General features: G+C 40.4%; 1 protein-coding gene across 1 annotated transcript; it reads left to right on the top strand.

The window, feature by feature from the left end:
* The first annotated feature begins 383 nt into the window (after positions 1 to 383).
* On the top strand, positions 384 to 3365 carry LOC115214802 (uncharacterized protein K02A2.6-like). Its single transcript, XM_029783833.1, has 3 exons — positions 384 to 648; positions 1643 to 1791; positions 3297 to 3365. Exons 1-3 carry the CDS (start codon positions 384 to 386, stop codon positions 3363 to 3365), a joined length of 483 nt encoding a protein of 160 aa, XP_029639693.1.
* The last annotated feature ends 17559 nt before the right edge of the window (positions 3366 to 20924 follow it).

The following is a 20924-nucleotide window of genomic DNA, read 5'->3' as shown; positions in this document are numbered from 1 at the left end:
AATGATATTCGATATGTAATGACGTACTTATGTTCGTTCAGAGGATTCTAATACCTGTTTCTTTACAAAATTGTATGCTAAAACAATTCCACATGGGACATTTAGGAATCGTGAGAAGGAAAGCACTGATATGGGGCTACGTTTACTAGCCGAATATGGATCAGGATGTTAAAAAATTAGCGAAAGTCTGCAGGAGTTGTGCCCTAGCAACAAAAGCACCACCTATAAAATTTCAGCCTTGACCCTAGACTGACATACCTTGGCCCAGATTACGCATACACTTCGCATGACCGTTAAATGTAAGGTATTATCTAATAGTTGTGGATAGTTATGCGAAATGGCCGGAAAAATATAAATGTAGGAAGCCAACATCCAATGTAACAATGGCATTTCTAGACGATCTTTTTGTGCGATATGGCATCCCAGACACTTTCACGTTGAAGGAATTAAAAAAGTTTTGCAAGATACATGCCATGAAACATCTCACTACTCAGCCATACCATCCGAGATCGAAAGGACTGGCAGAACGTTTCGTAGACACGCTTAAGAGGGCGCTGAAAAAATCTAGGAATGAGCTACTAGCTGATACTGCATTGACGCAATTCTTAAGTGTTTACTTAATAATGCCTAACCCCAAAACCATTTCAGGTATGTCACCGGCTGAACTAATGTTTGCCAGAAAAGTCAGGTCAGTATTTGATAAATAACTACCGGAAAATATGAAAAGCTGGAGAGAAACACCGAAAATAAGATAAAATACTTCAAAATCGGTGACAAGGAGTTTTTTTTTAAATATACAGAAATGGAAAGGAAAGTTGGGGATGAAGGTATAAGTAAGCGTTTAGGAAAAATAACGTACATGGTCAAATGTCATACGTGGGAACAAAATATTCATATAAACCAACTGAAAAAGGTTTACGGAACAAAAAAATATGACATTAAGGAGCAATGGAATTTCTTTATGACATTTTGGACTTCCTTGTACCTCAAAGAATAGTCGAACCAACGAGTATATGGACTAGGAAGAGAAAACAAACAGAACTTTTGCAAGTCAAAATGAAAAAATATTCTAATTTCTTTCCGGAGAATGTAGTAAAAAAGAAGGGGGAGAGGTGGTAATAAATATATAATAAATAATTTGATATTGACATCCAAGGAAAGTCAAGTTCAAAAAGGGGAGATGTTGTGGTGAAATCCTGACACCGCTGTGGGATAGTAAGTGAACTGTCCTAAACCATATAAAAGCGCATGCATACTGACAGTGCGACGTGATGGGGCCGTTGGTATCGCTTTCATTTTATCATTTTTTCGTTTAACAATTCATTTTCATAAATTTTAATTATAATGTTCTATGTCTCCATGTCTTTTGGTGTCCCCCTCTGTGTCGCCCCTAGTGGGTAATAAAGAATTAGTACAATATGGTTTGTGCCATTTGGTCGGTTGTGTTTTCTTCGGCTGCTGAAAATTCGGTAAAAAAGAACAAAAAGCGTTGTTGTTGTTGTGGAAATTCTGAACGGCGTTGATGCGGTTTCGCGTTTCGCTCGTTCGGCGCGTTAAACTTTTTTCTGTTTTGGCGGCCGTTTTCGGTCTGTCAGACAGAAGGAAATGGACTATGAGTCTCTAACAGACTTGTCCACGACAGATGAGGAGCTGGAACAGGCAATTGCAATGAAGCTGATGGAAGAAAAGGCTGGAGTTTTCGAGTCTTTGTCAGACTTGTCTACGTCTGAGAAGGAGCTAGAAATGGTAGCGAGGAAATTGGACGAGAAGCTGGATTATACCTATGCCGGTGTAACCAAGAAGGCGGAAGAGAAAGGGGTCGACTTGGCCAAGTTGCCAAGTTACCAGAAATACATGAAAATGGAAAGCGGTGAGGTGGAACTGGCACCGACACCCAGGAGAAAGGAATGGTATGATAGGAGGACCATTATTTACAGGGTGTTCGCAAACGAAAGGAAGAGGGTAGAAGTTGTAACCATGCAGTGGATAGAGGAAGCCCTGCGACGAACTTAGGAGGAAATTAATTTTCTGACTCGAGGATCCAAGTATGGGACCGTAGTTGTACATTTTAAAAGTGAGTCTGCAGCGAGGATGATGGCGCGAAGGCGGTGAAGTCAGAAAAGGTAACACTTCTACCTACGTATTTGAATAGAAGGATTACACGAATAAGGGTGGAGGGAGTGCCACCAAACGTGGAGGCAGAGTGGATTGTGGCGGCTGTGATCAGCGGCCACGAGGAGGAAGTAGATATTCTCCATGCCTCGGCTAAGTCCGAGGGCTGGAGAGGCGTAACAGTGGAGCTGAACGTACAGGCAGAGACCGAGGTACTGGTGGACCTGACGGAAAGCATCAGATTGGGAGACGTGATCATGAGAGTGTGGGTGGAGGGCAGGGCTCCACGTTGTTACAAGTGTGGCCTGAGGGATCACATAAGAGCCTTCTGCCCTCCCCCAGGGAAAGAAATGGATTTCGAACCACAGAGAGAGAAGCAGAAACCAGAGGAGAAGGAGACAGTAGAAGAGGAAGAGAATACACAGAAATGGAAGGAAGCTGGAAATAAGAGGAAGAGAAGAATACGTGGAAAAGAAAATAATATGGAACACCAATCTACCCCAAAACCACCCACACCCTCTGAGTCCCACCCTATCCATGCAGACATTGAACCCACCCGCTCCCCCCCAACAAGAAAACAAAAGAAAAAAAAGAATACACACACACAAGAGATTGAAATCGATATCAGGCCGTACATTTGTACTATGACTGAACAGAAAGAAGTTAAAAGTCTAATGGAAGAGTATAAATGGTATGATGTTGGTGAGACTAGGTATGCTGTGATTGAAAAGAAGAACATAGGTGAGTTTATGGTGAGGTGTGAAAGGGAGAATTGGGAGGGGAAAGATATAAGAATGAGCGATGAATTCGTGGAAAATATGGATGAGTATTTCGGAGTAAGAATGGATATGGAATTTATTCGTATTGGCAAAGAACATTCAAGTGACTATGAAAAACAAAGGACAGGTAAGTGATGCTGACGGATGGGGCCGTTGGTATCGCTTTCATTTTATCATTTTTTGTTTAACAATTCATTTTCATAAATTTTAATTATAATGTTCTATGTCCCCATGTCTTTTGGTGTCCCCCTCTGTGTCGCCCCTAGTGGGTAATAAAGAAATAGTACAATATGGTTTGTGCGATTGCATTTGTGAAGGCAGTGGTAGAAATCGTTGAGAAGAGATATAAATTTGTTACGAGTTTGTTACTGATTTAATTTTGGTAATGTTATAACACTGTTACAGTGTAGTCTATATCCAAAAGCAAAGTTGTTAGCCTTTTATGAAGCAGAACTTCTATTCACACAACATTGAGTATCCCAGAATGTGTTCTATGAGTAAATATCTCACAAAAGTATTCACAGGAAGAGAAATATTTTCTGAAGGTGTGATATATACACTGCATCAAACCCAGAACAGAGTGAGGAACACGAAATTGTTGGTCAATGAAAGAAATAAAGATACCTCAAAACTTGCATTATGTGATTGAAAATGTGAGTTTTGCTATACCAATGTTGAGAATAACAACATCGTCAGCCGTCCAGAAATTTCACATGCGACTACCATATCATCAGTCGAGACATTATTTCCAAAAGTACAGTAAAAGAGACATGCATTCATATATTTAAAGGTAAGTGTGCATTTTAAAAATTTCTTTGACGGTTATTTTTCATAATCCAATTAAAACAGCTTGCTTTTGGCTTTAACTGTTTATATTGATTCTTATTGTATTTATTCTTTTTATCTTCTATTTCTTTCAAATGTATTACTTTCCAGTAAAATAAAGCCCCATAAGACTGATCAAATTTACGTTGTCAAACGTATTTGTAGAGTCAGAAACCGGTCCTGCATTATCCGGTTCTAGGTCGTCCATTTATCGAATGTTCTTCCTAAAGGCAAGACAAATTTTTCATGCTTTTTCCATACACACGTATTTGCTAGTAAATACGCAGTGAAGCTATACAATAGCGTCGTATTTGTATCGATTGCTATTTTCCAGTAAATATTGGTGCCACTTATCTGTTTATATATATATATATATATATATATATATATAATTATAATTAAGGGTTAAATGCAACAAGTTGCTCAAAACCACATACCGAAAATATTAGAAATAGCAGCCAAAATTTTTACTAGTAGAGGAAATAGTGACCAATTTTGGCTGCTATTTCTAATATTTTCGGTATGTGGTTTTGAGCAACTTGTTGCATTTAACCCTTAATTATAATTATTATAACCCTTACCAAATATGGTCTTTTCCATACCGACAAATCTACTAGGTGAAATTGATTAATTTTATTAAATTAATTATATTCCACCCTTTATTATATATATATATATATATATATATATATACATACTCACACATTCATATATATATATATAATATATATATATATATATATATATATATACATACATACATACTCACACATTCATATATATATATATATATGTTTATACATATGCACAGACATGACAGAAGTAAATAGACTAGCTTATAATCATTAAAATTTATTTAAATCTGAAATTATAATTCAAAATATTCATTAATTATGATAATCTGAATATTTGATATTTAGTAGATTTGTCCTTTGCATTGCAAAATACAAGGACCCTATTAGGCATGTTACTGAACAGATGATGAATATTCCCTTGCAGAATTTCTTGCCAACTTTCATGTATTATCTCTAAAGATCTGGTTTTGAAGATGCTTTCTTGTTCTTTATACGAAGTGTCCTGTCCATAATGTCCCAGAGTTGTTCAATAGAGTTCATATCTGGTGACTGGCTTGGCCATGGAAATCTTCAAATGCCATTCTCATCCATCAAATCTTGGCGCATTTCAGCCGTGTGACGAGAGGCCTCATCTTCCATAAATAGTCTTTTTTAATCATTTCACCAGTGGAGAAGAATGGAAATACTCCTTTTTGCAATATGGACACATATTTATCTGAGTTTATGTTTCCCTCACACTCCACAGTCTTTGATCAAGCATTGCTCCAAAATGCTCCCTAGAGCATCACAGAATAGCTGCCGTGTTTCATTGTTGACTGCAATCTTTTCACACCAAACTCTTGATTGACGAATCTCCAGACCTATACTCGATCACCGTCAGGCAATACAGCAAATCTGGACTCGTCAGAGAATATGACAGTGTTCCAAAATGCTAGTGGCCTCTCCGCCATCTCACTGGCCCAAACTTTGCTCTGCTTGATGTTGGATGGTCGAAGAAGTGACTTTCTTCTTGTGGCTCTGCCAGAGTAACCAAGTGTGTGTAGATACCTGACAGCTGTTCTGGGACTGACGTCCACTTGTTCTGCTAGGTCAGAGATCTTGCAGCGAGGATTATCCTGCACACGTCTCTTAGAAAAGAGAAGGCTGCTGTCAGAGGACGCTGGTTGATCTGTGTAAGGTGATGTAAACTTCTTCCTCTCTCTGGGGAATTGTATAACCACTCTATTAAGTGTAGACAGCAGGATCCCAAGGTTTTCTGCAATATTACGCTTACTCTGTCCATCTTCAAAATGATCCACAATAGGGCCTCTTTCAATTACAGACAGTGCAATGCCTCTTTTCTACATGGCATGATTGAACATTCACTTATAGAACCTGAAACATAGAAATGTCAATTAATAAAAAATATAAAACTTCATATGTGAGAATAAACATAAAGCGATGTTTTATGGTATGTCTATTTACTCGTGGTATGTCTGTATATATATATATATATATATATATATTATGCGTATTTATTTTTGTGTGTATAATTATATATATATATATAATACACGTACATTGATTGATTCTAGTTTCAGCTTATGAGCTGTGGCCATGCTGGGGCACCGCCATTTTATATATATATATATATATATTGCGTATTTACCTTTGTGCGTATATATGTGTATGTGTGTGTGTTTTTGACACAGACAAACAATCATATACAAATACGGAAGCAGACAGGCTAATGGACAAAGGCGTAGACAGTCAAGCTGAGAGATACTCACTAGCAAGTAATATTTGTGAAGTCTTCGTTCTACGCTAATTGATTCATCAAATATTAGAGTGGACTGAAAAACGAATTAATTACATTGTTGAGTTCTTATGTTATAATTGTTCATTGCATTAATCCTTTACTACTCTGCTTAATTGGCAAATAACTTCATAATACATAATAATGTAATTCACTTGTAAATATAAATTTAACATTGTATTTCGCAAACATTTCTTTGGAAATTGCCGAAACAACGTTATGAGGATAAACTCTTTTTAAAGCTGCTCGTTTTGATACTCGAATGATCGATATTTAATTGAATATATTATATATATATACATATATGTATATCTATCTATCTATCTATCTATCTATCTGTGTGTATGTCTGCCTGTCTGTCTGTCTGTCTGTCTCTCTGACTCTCTGTCTGTCTGTCTGACTCTCTGTCTGTCTGTCTGTCTGACTCTCTGTCTGTCTGTCTGACTCTCTGTCGGTCTGTCTGTCTGACTCTCTGTCTGCCTGACTCTCTGTCTGCCTGACTCTCTGTCTGTCTGACTTTCTGTCTGTCTGTCTGTCTGTCTGACTCTCTATCTGTCTGTCTATCTGTCTGACTCTCTGTCTATATATATGTATATATATATATATATATATATATATATGCATACTCCCATCTTACATTCATATGTATGTGTGAATATATATGCATACAATGTAAAGAGACACGCACATATGCCCGCGCATCGGATTTTGATGTTTGAAGAATTGGGAAACTTGAAAATACGACCTTCTCCTGAATTGCAGTAAGGGAAATGTGATTAATGTCCCTGAGAATGATTTTATCCACTTTTTTCCAGATTGTGGGCTATAATCTACAGCTACATGTGATTTGAGTTACTTCGTAAAGTACCTTACACTGTCCCTCTGTCACTCACACATATCAAGAGCAATGTGAATATAAATATATAATATGTACCGAGATTTATTGAAGTTTTCCAGAATTTCTCCCGGTCCCACGACTTTATATTTCCTTTTTTTTTTTCAAAGAAAATCATATGCGTCTGTATAAGTATTTGATTAGAAGTTGATTATTCCTTTAAACTAGATTCCAGGGAATGGAATCTTCACATATATTCTCTCTTTTTCTTTTTACTCTTTTTACTCTTTTTACTTGTTTCAGTCATTTGACTGCGGCCATGCTGGAGCACCGCCTTTAGTCGAACAAATCGACCCCGGGACTTATTCTTTGTAAGCCCAGTACTTATTCTATCGGTCTCTTTTAGCCGAACCGCTAAGTGTCAGGGACGTAAACACACCAGCATCGGTTGTCAAGCAATGCTAGGGGGACAAACACAGACACACAAACACACACATACATATATATATATATATATATATATAATATATATATATATATATACGACAGGCTTCTTTCAGTTTCCGTCTACCAAATCCACTCACAAGGCATTGGTCGGCTCGGGGCTATAGCAGAAGACACTTGCCCAAGGTGCCACGCAGTGGGACTGAACTCGGAACCATGAGGTTGGTTAGCAAGCTACTTACCACACAGCCACTCCTGCGCCTAAATTTATTAAATCAGCACTGTAATGTTTCCATAAATCCATGCGCATGCACCAAACAACATTATAGTTGGTATCCTCACAGTCACATATAAACGAATCCTCATTCTTGACCATCGAGTATGTCTGGTATATTTGGGTGGCATTTCACACACTTCTGTTACTTTTGATATCGTTTTATGCTGTATCTGTTTTAATTTTCCTGATGTGTCATGTGTTATATCATGTATCATCTTGCAACATGTAGCATCTTCTATTTCACTTTCGCTTCAACTCTCTAGTCACATTTATGTAACTGTATATGTATATATGCAAACATGTGTATACGTATGTGAGTTTATGCATGCATACGAGGATGCATATATATATATATATATATTCATATGTGCGTATAGGTTTATATGTATACAAGCATATGCATATATATTATATATATGGTTGTGTGTGTGCGTGCGTATGTGTCATGAACAGTGGTGAGTATTAGAGGAATAGTGAGAGAGGATTCACACGGGGGGAGTTTGACAGTTTGTCAAGTAAAAGCTCGAGAGAAGAGACAACTCTGCTAAGACACGATGGAATAATCTGATAGGAAGATTACGCTCCAGGGGATTACACATGACTGAAACCCATAATCTGGCATATTTGACCACGTGTGTATGTGCGTGTGTGTAAATGTATGTGTGCTTAGATATGTCTATGTATGGAAATAGTATAAAGATTTCGTAGAATTATTATTATAGTCTAGCATGTGATATTAGGCACAGTAAGAAAGCATCAAAAGAATGAATGTTATCAGCATTGATTTTTTTCCCCCCCATATAAAATCATTATGTAATCTATTCTTGTTTTGAAACTGTTACCGGTCGGCTGCCTATCTTTAGGATTGATTGAGGTCTCAACAGTATGACATTAAACACAGTTAATGATGTGGAGTATTGGGACTCTGTTCCAAACAATGTTAAAAGCTTTAAGCTAGTTTTAGACAACAATTTTAATTACAATTTTAATTTATTTTACACTTTCCAGGTCAAGAGTCATGAATGGTTTCTAACTGAATATATTTCATTCCATACATAAGCTAATTAACTGATATATAAAGTATTATATATCGTATGCCTCATATTCATACTGTTCAAAACATAATGAAAAAATTAATATTCTGTATGCAATGTCTCCACTGTTCTTGGAAACTATACCTCTCATCAGACCTTTCGTCCATTTGTAACATGTCTTTTGCAAGATATGACTTGATCTCTGAATTCACTATAGCTATTAATTCCTGCCTCTATTCATATTTCGTCCGCCTGGATGTAAACGAAACAGCCTCTGCACTCCATGTGAACATTGTGGTATTGTATGCACGGATATTTAATTATTGGAATACTTAATAAATGGAACGGAAAGCCAGCAGTGCTTCCTCACAAGAATTACATGTGCTCGTTCAGGGATATACATGATCAGTAACAATCATAACCCATGAATTCTAAATATAATATCTTTTCTAATGCATTGCTCATCATATGCATAATCTTTCAAACATTATTGTCGACATTTCCGTCCAGATAAGCAGTCATGCAACCAAATGATCTCCCATGCATGTATACAGAGGTTCTAGCATTGAAGCATACGCAGATAATACACGCCTACAAAATATATGGATTATTCAAAAATCCATACAGAGAGCAATCGAACATTCTACACGCATGCAGAACTAATAAATACGCATAAAGAACAAACTTTTCAACGTTCATATATAGAAGATTAATTTTTGGACATGAATAATTGATGTAGTATGACAAAAAATTTGTTTATTAATTAAAATTAGACTTTTGTGCTGAAAACGTTATTACCTGATATCTCGTGTTGATTTAAGAACAGAGAGGAGAAAAAGAAGTTTGTACACTTTATAGATTATGTAAAATAATAATAAAAAAGTTATCTATTTTTAAAATCTGCAAATATACATATTTTCTATCAACTAATGTAAATGAAAGTACATACACATTCACTCACACACACACCTGCAAACACACATACAAACTCTCTCACACACACAGGCACACACATTATATTCCATTTTTCATTATTTGAAAATTCCTTTAAAGAAGGAGACGATCTCTAATAAAGATACAAAGCTCTATTCTTAGAATGCAGATAGCAAGAGCAATGCCACATTTCGGACTTGAGAAGCGTCGTGCATACTGCACCTGTTCCGCTTAGATATTCTATATTCAATGTGTGATTCCTTTTTCTGAAAATCCTAGTTCTTCAGATTGCAATTTAAGCTTTTGCTAAGAAAATCAGCAACCAGTTAGTATCAGTATAAATGCAAATTTACTAACGAGGAGTCAAGAGCGAAGGTTCGAAGCAGTTGTCTGCAGTATTTCTCTTGCTCAAGTTTTCGACGAGATATTCACATCAGCACAGCAATTGACTTTAATATGGTACATATTATCCATGTATGTCACAAAGAACTATATGCGGGTTGTTAATGTTTCTCTTCGAAGATGTTTTGATGGGAATATTCCACAAATATTCTTCGGGCTAATGTTCATGTACGTTATCAATAACAGAAGGATTCTCCATGTTTAGCTCAGAACAGACAGTTTTGTTCTCCAGATAGCATTTTAAACTGGTTTAGCGAAAGTGTTAAGTCACATCGGTAGGTAGCACCTTGATGACACTTTATGGCAGCTGCTGATCACATGTGTGGTGTCTTCCACCTGTATGTTTCATAATTAACCAGGTCTTTACCCCGTCATTTGTATATTAAGCATTCGGTATAATCTCTTGGTCTTTGTTCAATCTGAGCTTATGGTAACAGACGCTTGTACGAAGCACAACGCTAGATGTGGCGCACATACAGTTAAGCGCACACACAGTGACTCCTCAAAGATATTTTCAGATAATTGACTGAAGAAAATTGTATGTAGTCATTTGACTTCTACGAAATAAAAGTTGATATCCTTTTCATAACATTCAGCTTTCTTTACGAAGGGATATTTCATGTGCTACTTCTGAATAAGTCTATGTGATGGTCACGACTGGAATACCTTACATCATGAACTATTCTATCAGAGCTTGTCTAGAATTAGACATCAGCACTACCAATGTATATCACCGGATATTTATTAGAACATAGACATACATATACACTTCTCACCACCTATTTTCACACATATATGTATACAGGTATGCATGTGCGCACGTACGTGTGAGTGTACACACAGATATAAATATATGCACACAAATGGACAGCAAGAGAAATTGGACTAGTTTCTGTATATTTGTGCGAGTGTGAGTGTGTGTGTATGTTTGTGTACTTGTGTATGTGCGCACGCGTGCGTATGTTTGTGTGTTCGCGTATATGGTTCAGTGAGATAAAAAAAATGTGGTGAGAAATGGTCGGAAGTGCTGCTGTGTGGAGCAAAATGCATTGCGGCGTGTTTGTGATCTTTACGTTTTGATCCAAGTAGGTGTGGTATATCGATCCGAGATATGAGGCAAATCACCCAGTCCATTTCACCACGGGCAGACAGACCTGTATTTCACATGGCAATAATGTCCCCTTGAGTCTCTTATCCAACATGAAATCGATAACAGCTTACTGATAAAGTTTCTTTTTCCTACTGAAAACGAGCCAAAAATCCCTTAAATACTCTTTGCAGAAACTTGGGAGCTCCACGCTCGTTCCGTTATTCCACATAGGATTTTTTACGCTCTAATGGTATCTGTCTTCTTTTATGACAAAGTGAAGCACAATAACATACTTTCTTCTACTGAAAATGTCTACGGGTTTCTAAGTCTTACATACTGATGTTCCCGAGTCCGCATGACAAAGCAAACCAAAATTAAATGTTGTTTACCCATTTTGCTTTACATTTTACATTCACCACATCGAAACACGTGACTCAGTCCGAACGTTTCACTTTTGATATTTTTATATTTATTTTTCAATTATGCCTTTGAAAGCACATTCACGACTTTGTAAAAAGAAATTGAAATTTAGGGTTTAGTGTATATATATATATATATACGTATACGTACATGTATACATATACATATATGCAAGCCACTTACGTACACACATATACGTATACACATAATACATACATACATACATACATACATACATACATACATACATATATATTGTTGTGGTTCGGCTGGTACAGTATTTCTTGACCAACTTTGTTGAGATTGGAGCCGGAAACTCTGGAATAAAAAGTTACAGCCCTTTCTTTACGGAAGACTAATGGCTTTTGGAGGGACCTTTGGCCTTGTGCCGGTCGATTAGAGGTCAGAGAGATGTGAGGGCCGAAGAAGATAGAGTAAGGAAGAATCTAGTGACAGTGAAGAAGAGGAAGAAGAAAGTAGTGAGAAAGACAGAGTAAGGGATCTGAGAGCTGTCATGAGAGAGTGACAGCAGCAGCGTCGATGAAGATAGGCAGATTAAGGAATCTGAGAGCAGATAGAGAGAATATTAGCAGTGCTAAGACAGATTGAGTGGTGGTGAGAGAGCAAGACGTTTGAACAGTCGGATTTTGGTCGTCAAAGCGAGCAGTTGGGATTTTAGGAGCAAAGATTTGGGAATTCGGGGCAAGAGTTTGGCAAGTTGGAGCTAGCAGTACTGAGAGAGATGAGGTGCAATATGAGGCGTTGGCTAATGAAAGGTACGTGAATTGTGTATTGATATGTGAAGAAAAAGAAGGAAAAAGAATCGATGTATTGAACAGTGAAAAGAAATGAGACAGTAAAAAGGAATTTAATGAACAATGTGAATTGTCTAAGGACATTGTGTACCGTGTTGTGATTTGAATATTGTATAATGAACATTGAACTGTTAGGCCTTTAATGTCCTTCGAACTGTATATGCCTTTAATGTGTTTTGAAATAGAACTGTGTCTTCGGACGTGTACTCTTGAAATGCTGATGTATTGAACTTGATGTGTTGTTACCGGACGGTTGTATTGTATCTGCATGTTTAAATGCTTTGATCTGTGGTATACCTGTATGATGTGTTGAGTTGTTACTTGCATGTCCTCTTTTAAATGTATCTGAAATGTAATTGATGTTGTAACAATTGAATGTCATAAACTAGTTGTCAAATGTAAGCCAATTGCCTTGCCTCTTTGTGTCTCTCTCGATTGCCTCTGTGCTGCTGCTGCTATTGTTGTTGTATCTCTCTCTCCTCTCCGAGTTTCCGTGGCGAAAACATTCGCTGATCGACCGAGCGACGGCAGGTGGTCCGTAACAATATATATACTAGCATTAAAGACCCGTCGTTGCCGGGTCATAGTGCTACTTCATGTATATATGTGTATATATATGTGTACATATTACATGTACATCTATATATATACATCTACACATAAAATACAAAATACAAAGTTATATCTTGATATCGCTAGTGATAACAATACTCAAAATATATAACAGACTGGAATTGTTAGCCCGTCTCTTGTAATTTCGATCAATTGCATCTTGTCCTCCCTCTTGTATAGAAGTGTGGCTACAATCCAGCCTACCTCTACTTCTGGGACGGGGGGCATTAAAATTTTTTTCCGGGACGTCCTATGTCCCAGATATAAAGGTAAAAATAAAATATTTCCACTTTGCAAGTTCGAGTCAAGTACTCCGTTGCACGCTCCGTTGACTCGAACCTTGCTTCTATTGTGGCGAATTTACCGCCTCTGATTAGATACCTTTCATAATCGCACCAAGACACTTTTCGAAGGTGCTTTCCTCCATGTTGTTTTATTATTACCCACAAGGGGCGAACATAGATGGGACAATACAATCTGATGATGGGGTCAGACACACGAATGGGTTTTTACAATAAATCGAATTTAAAAATTTTCATGAATTACAATAAATGGACAGAAATCGAATGATGGGACAGACCGGAAGACATTACGGGTGGAGTGGGTGCGGGTTAGCTCGGACCCCACGAGCCCCGCCTCCCCACTGATACTTTTGGTTGCGCTTGGTATTACATTTATGTTGTATCTTTCACTCGCAACTTTCGTGCTACATCCTTCCATCGTTCTTCATACACTCTCCTAGTCAGGCATATTCTCTCCAGCCCTATCTTCCTTTTCAGGTGAAAGATGAAATAATTCATCAAACCAGGGCGGGAGATGAACTTGCCTGACTGTAAACCTTTCATTCTCGTCTTCCATATCACCTCTTTCGCAATTGCTACTACAACGAGAAAACGAAACTTACCTTCATTCACGAGGAAATCCGGTGGGTCAATTTTTGTAATCGACTCAGTCGACAGCTGTACTCTTCGTGTACCTGACAACAGCTGTTCGGCATAAACCCACACCTCAGACACGTCCGGACAATGAACAATAGCGTGCGGGACGGTTTCCCTATCCCGCCCGCATCTTGGACATATCGGACTGTCTTGGCCACCGTGCCTTGCGAGTTTATCCCGAACAGGTAGAGCTCCTCTGTAGCATTGCCATGCCAGAGACTTCTGGAAGTTGTCCAGTGTCCTCGGCTTGAACGTACGTCGGAACAGACTGGCCAGCTGATTATCGTCGAGACCTAGGGTTTCCCCCAAGGTATCTTCACATTCCGCCTCTACCAACCCTCTATAGAAGAATGTGGTGGAACCCCCACGGCAGGCGTTGCCCGAGCGACGGAATAGCAGGAGAGCTTGCGACACTCCGTGTACCAAGTACCAAGTTTCGATCTACGATTCAGCCAGGTTTCCATCCACCGAAACTAGTGAACTTGGGAAACATCAGTTTTGCTAGCGAAGACCACACCCGTTCACCATCCAGGTAGAGCCACAGATGTCTTAACCTCAGCGCATGTCTGCGCATCATCAGCCAAGGCATCCCTAGCCCACCCTTTAACGGTTGTTGACAGCAAGTAGAGCGTTTCACAAGTGGTTTCCCGCCCTTCCACAAGAAGTAGAAGAGCTGTCTTTCCAACTTGATCAACCACGAATCAGGGCAAGGAACGACCGAAAGGCGGTAGGTGATAACCGATGCGATAAACACATTGGCCACCTCCGCCCTCCCTTTCAGGGATAGCCACCGCCAAGACCAGGTCTTGGCTACTGCAGCCACCTTGCTCGTTACCTCGCCCCAATTCTTCTCTATTTGGAGGTCTGGACCGAACCAGACCCCTAGCAGTTTAATCGGACCCTCCGTCCAACGTCCCACGACGCTGTCAGGAGGCATCGACTTGCCTCTCCAGGTGCCGAGTTGCAAGCCGACTGACTTTTCGCGATTAACTTTTGCTCCTGTCACCGTCTCGTAAACCTCTATGGCCTTGCCTACTTTACTTAAGGGGGTCCATTTCGGTTACGATGATGGTGATGTCATCCGCGTACGCTGACACTGATTTTCCATTACCTGGCTGTCTCGGGATGCCGCTCAGTTTTCGCAGTAATGGCTCAAGAGCCATCACGTACAAAAGCGGGAAGAGCGGACACCCTTGACGAACCGAGCGTTTGATTTTGAACGGCTTCGACAAGAAGCCGTTCACCCGAACTACCGAGTCGATGTTATCATAAATTTGGATAATCCACCTGAGGAAGCCAAGGCTCAGCCCGACCTGTGCCAGGGCAGATACCAGGTAACGATGGTCGACCCTATCAAAAGCTTTAGATTGGTCTAAATGGACCAGTGCCCCACCCTTGCCAGAATCACTATTAAACCCCTCTATAGTGTACCGCATTAGATGGAGATTATCCTGAATGGATCTGCCTCGGAACAGCACATGTCTGTGCCTCTCCGATCAGACCATCCGCGACACGCGCCAATCTTTTCGATAACACTTGGCCAAAATCTTCAACTCTGTGTTTAGCAGAGTGATGGGCCTGAAATTATCAATGCACTCCCCCTTGCTCGGGTCCTTTCTGACGAGAGTCACTACTCCCCGGCGCACAGATCTGGGTATAAGCCCGTTCTGCTGCCAGTTCGCATAGACCTCCGCCAGTAGGTGCCCGAACAAGTCTGGCATACTCTTATATAACTCATAGGGTAGACCATCCAAACCCGGCGCCTTGCCCGCGCCGCAGTCCGCCATTGCCTCAACCACCTCCTCAGGCGTGATTGGCCCTTCACAGCCCTCCGCATCTCGCCCCGATAAGCGCGGCAGCCCGTCGAGTAGGTCCGTAAAGGCCCTCCTCCTATCCAGTCCGCCGCACTCACCGAAAAGCTGAGCGAAGTGCTCCTGAAAGGCCTCACACATCTCTCGGGTTCGTTTATCAACTCACCTTGTTGGTTCGTCAAAGATCGAATCGTGGCATCGTTACCATGCTGAGCTTCCACCACTCGGGCCCATCTCACGGCGTTGATTCCTTCACATCCCATATGGCGGATTCTCGCCCTGACAATGCAGCCCATGTGTTTGGCCTCGAGGTGCTGGTTTAACACCAGTCTCTTGGACGCCACCTGAGCCGCAGAGCCAGTTTTCATGGCTTCCTCTAATTCCTTAACTAGAGTAGTTTCCCTTCTAGCCTCTCTAGCCACTACTCCTATGCTATATCTAATAGACTCAATCTTGATGGCTCGTTTGAGGGCGTACCACCATTTGTTATTAATGATGGTACCAGATAGTGCCCTCTGAATTATATTCCTAATCCGGTCTTTGTACTCCTTAATCGCCAAAAGGGACGTATTAAGTTTCCAGTAACCGGATCCTCTATTTTTAACCTTATCTATGTCAAGCTTACAAGTGACCATTTTATGATCACTGTAGCTGATCGGGTAAAACTGTGGACACTTAGCTATTTTACTGTCTACTTTTCTAATTAGTATTCTATCTAAATATGACCTGGAAGATCCGTCGCTGTTTGACCATGTCCACAATGGAGCGTTCGGAAATTCCAGCCTATAAGGATCTGCTAGCTCAAAGCGACTTAGCAGTTCCATGAAGCCACTGTTGCCTTTTCTATCTGGACGCGAGCCAACCCAATCTACATCCGCTTTGCAAATTGTGTTAAAGTCTCCTAGCACCACTAATGAATGCGAAGTACCAAGAAAGTTTTCTAGTTCACGAAAATAATCACTTTGCCCTGTATGGTTGGGTGCGTAAATTGCAACCAGTCTGATAACTTTACCATTACTGAACGTCAAATCCATGACGACCAGCCTACCTTCTGGATCTGCAAAAATTAACTTTTTCTCAGAAACCCGGTTCTTTTTAATAGGACCAAACCCCACTCCCGCCTGTAGGACTGCCAGGAGGGAAAAAACTCTCGTAGCCGTCAAACAGCGGGAGTAGACCTCTTGGCCCCTCTAACCGGGTTTCTGTAGCAACAATAACATCTAAATTACGCGACCTGATATCATGCAGGAAGCGACCTTGCTTCCAGCCTGCTCCCAGGCCGCGCACATTCAAACAACCAACATAAATGTAATCCATTACTTACCTTTATATCAGTGGTTCGGTTTTCTCTTGTTCTTCTAACTCTTTTTCTGGCCTCGTGGGGGAGTCTGACTTAGGCCCTCGAATATATGTGGAGATGTCACATCCAATCTAAGTGGGCCTACGTCATGGAAGAATTCTGACTTTATCCGCCCGTAATCCTTCCGGCCTATTCTGTAAATTACAAAGTCTTTTTTTTCACTACTTTCTCCACTTTGGCCATGGCTGCCAACACGTTTCCGAGTCTGCTATTTGCTGCCTTTACGGCCATATACGAGTTCATTGACTCTCTTTTCTTTTTTAAAATTACTCTGGGAGGGGTGGTTTCCGTTTTTCTTTTTTTTTCCGGTAATTTTTGCCCACCCCTCCTCATTTATCTTTTCCTCGCTCTTTTTTTCCTCCGCCGCTGGTTCTGCTGTCACCGTCACCTCCACACCTTCAGTCTTCCCTTCTGGGCCGTCCGACGCTGCTTCTGGTGACACATTATCTTCTTTTTCTCTTGGCTTAGGTGCTTCCTGCGGTTTGGGTTGGGGTTGGCATTCCGCCCTTACATGACCCTTCTTGCCGCAGCCGAAGCACCTCGGCTTCCTGCCCTCCACGAAAACTGTTATTTTCTCGTCTTCACTAATCTTTACCGTTTCTGGAATTTCTTCCAGTGTTTGCACCTCCGCCTGAATGGCTATCACTATTTTCTGCCCTTTCCAAAACTCCTCTTCCTCCACTGTGGCCTGGAGGATGTTTATTTTTTCCTCCAGGCCAACCATCACTGCTGCCACCAGGCATTCTGCATCTGCCTCTGGCGGTATGTTGTTCATTGAAATTTTCGACGTCCTTTTTCCTTTATACAATGGTAGTAAGACAATGTTTTCTGTTGATCGGCTCCATCGATAGTTTTTTCGCTATCTCCTCCGTAGTAAAACGCACCTCCACTGTGCCGTATCTTTTTCCTCTGTTTATATACGTTATTTATCCAAAAAGGTTTTAGACAAAACTCTATTTTTTTTTCTTCGATTTTTTGGATCATTTTTGTCGTTGTGTCGTAAGTTTTATATATTATTCTTTTTTTTTCTATATCGTCATGTTTTTTTGTATGTTTTTGGCCACAGTCACTTCTGTGCCCTCTTTTTTTACACAGTCTGCAAATTTTTCCAAATTTTCTATATTTATTTTTTTAATCCTTTTCCCAGCCACTTCATCGAATTTTTTCGCTGGAGTTGATGCTGGTACTGGTTTTTCCATTTTCTTGGGCGACCCCGCCTCTTTTTTCTTCGGCGACAACGCCTCTTTTTTTCTTGGCGACAACGCCTCTTTTTTTCTTGGCGACTACGCCGGGTATTCATCCTCGCTCGTTACGGGCGAATAAGAGATGGGGGACTCCATCTTGAACAAATGGCTTTAACAAGCCTTTGGTAAATGCAAATTAATTGTAGTTTTCCCCCACGGAGGGGGGAACACCAACGCGAAGTCTTCGCGCGAAGGCTGACTTCGTCAGTTAGACAACAATAGACAAAACAGGTAGACCAACAGTATATAATAACAGTGATAATAGTACGAGAGCAAAAATATATCAACTTACTAATAAACGCAAAAAATTGATTTCCTCCATGTTATTTCTTTATTACCCACCAGGGGCTACAAAGAATGCCGGACATAACAAAACATGGGGGACATAGAACAATATGATTAAATTTATGAGCAAATGAAAATGAAAAAATGATAATATGAAAGCGATGCTAACGGCCCCCTCCGCCAGCATCACTTACCTGTCCTTTTGTTTTCACTGTCACCTGAATGTTCATTCCCAATACGAAGACCATCCATATCCATTCTTACTCCGAAACTGTCCTCCATATATTCCACGAATTCATCGCTCATTCTTGTATCTTTCACCTCCCAATTCTCTCTTTCACACCTCAACACAAACTCATCTATATTCTTCTTTTCCAGCACTGCATATCTGGTCCCATCCATTTCATACCATTCATACTCCTCCATTACCCTTTCAACCTCTTTCTGTTCAGTCACAATATAAATGTTCGGCCTGGGTTCGTTTTCAAACTCTTGTCTGTCTGTATTAATATTTTTCTTTTGTTTTCTTGTTGGAGGGGAGAGGGTGGGTTCACTGTCTGCAGGGGAAGGGTGGGATTCAGAGGGTGCGGGTGGTGTTGGGGTGGGTTGGGGCTTCGCACAGTTTTTCTTTTTCTTTCTTTTTCTCTTTTTTCTTCCTTCTTCCCACTCTTGTTGCATCTCCTCTTCTGTCGTTTCTTTTTCCCTTTGGTTCTCTTTGGTTTCTTCCTCTTTTGGGGCTTCCGCGACGATTTCTTTTCTTTTCCTTTGGTGGGGGAGGGCAGTAGGCTCTTATGTGACCCCTCAGGCCACACTTGTAGCACCTGGGCGCCCTACCCTCCACCCACACTCTCATAATAATATTTCCAGTTTTTATACTGTCCGTAAGCTTTTCTATAACTTCGCCTCCGTCTGTATGTTCATTACTAGTGTGGCACCTCTCACGCCTTCATATTTCATAATGGCGTGGAGGATGTCCACTTTATCTTCATTTCCTTTGATAACCGCAGCCGTTATTAATTCGCCCTCTAGGTGTGGCGGTATTCCTTCCACCCTAATTCTGGTGGTCCTTCTATTCAAATACGAGGGGAATAAGTAAAACTTTTCTGTACTCACCACCTTGGCTGCTATATTCCTGGCTGCTTTCTCACTTTTAAATTGTACCGTTATGGTTCCATATTCTAATCCTTTTGTCATGTACACAATTTCTTCTCCTGTCTGTTTGAAAGCCTCTTCAATTGCTTCCATGTTAATCACTTCCATTTTTCTACCTCCATTCATAAATACTTTATATTTAATGGTTCTACGATGGAACCAGTCTCCGCGCCCTGCTAGAGGCAACAGCTCAACCTCTCCGTTCTCCTCCTCCTTCATGAACTCCTGGAAGTCCGTCAACTTAGCCAGGTCTATCTCTTTTTCTGTTGACTTCTTCGTTATACCTGCGTAGGTGCTTTCCATTTTTTTCACCGCCAGCTCCTCCTCCGATGTCGACGAATTTTCAGAGAAATTTCTCCCTTCCATCTCATCCGTTTGGTAGAGGCGGCTCATAGTCGCCTCAGACCGAAAAGCGGCCTCCCGAACAGAAAACGTGCGGCGCACAGAACCAGTGCGACGCGAAACCGCACCAACCGACGTTCCAATTCCGCAACCACAATTCACTTTTTGTTCTTTTTTCTTTTTTAACCGAATTTTACAGAGCTATTTCTTTATTACCCACTAGGGGCCACGAAGAGGGGACATTACAAAACATGAGGGACATAAAACAATGCGGTTAAATTATGATTAAATGAATGTTAAAAATGAAAAAATGATAACATGAAAGCAATGCTAACGGCCCCCTCCGCCAGCATCACTTACCTTTCCGTTTCCTATCACGATTCCAAAGTCTTTCACCTCACCTTTCATTTCTCTCTCAAACCTCTCTATCATATCATTTCTCATATATTCTGACAAACAATTATACGTAGTTCATTGCACTTGCTCATCAAAGAGCCCATGAGTTCGAAATCGAATACCGCATAACTTCCGTCCTCATACTCCTGCCATACATTGTCTTCAAAAAGCCTTCTTGCATTCTCTGTATCTCCCTTCCTCACAACACACAAAAAGTAGGACTGGGGCTTTTGTATGTTTTGTATGTCTGATTTCGTTTTTCTTGTAGGCGGGGAGTGGGTGGGATTGCTGTTTGCGGGGGCAGGATGGGTCTCCAAAGGTGTGGTGGTGTTTGGGTGGGTTGGGGCTTCACACAGTTTTTCCTTTTCTTCCTTTTCTCTTCTTTCTGACCTCTTCATACTCTTTTTGCGTCTCTTCCTCATCTGTCGTTCCCTTTCCATCTGCTTCT

The sequence above is a fragment of the Octopus sinensis genome, linkage group LG8 (assembly GCF_006345805.1).
Source record: "Octopus sinensis linkage group LG8, ASM634580v1, whole genome shotgun sequence".
NCBI lineage: Eukaryota > Metazoa > Mollusca > Cephalopoda > Octopoda > Octopodidae > Octopus > Octopus sinensis.
Note: the sequence above shows the minus strand (reverse complement) of the source record. Positions and strands in the feature narration are given on the sequence as shown.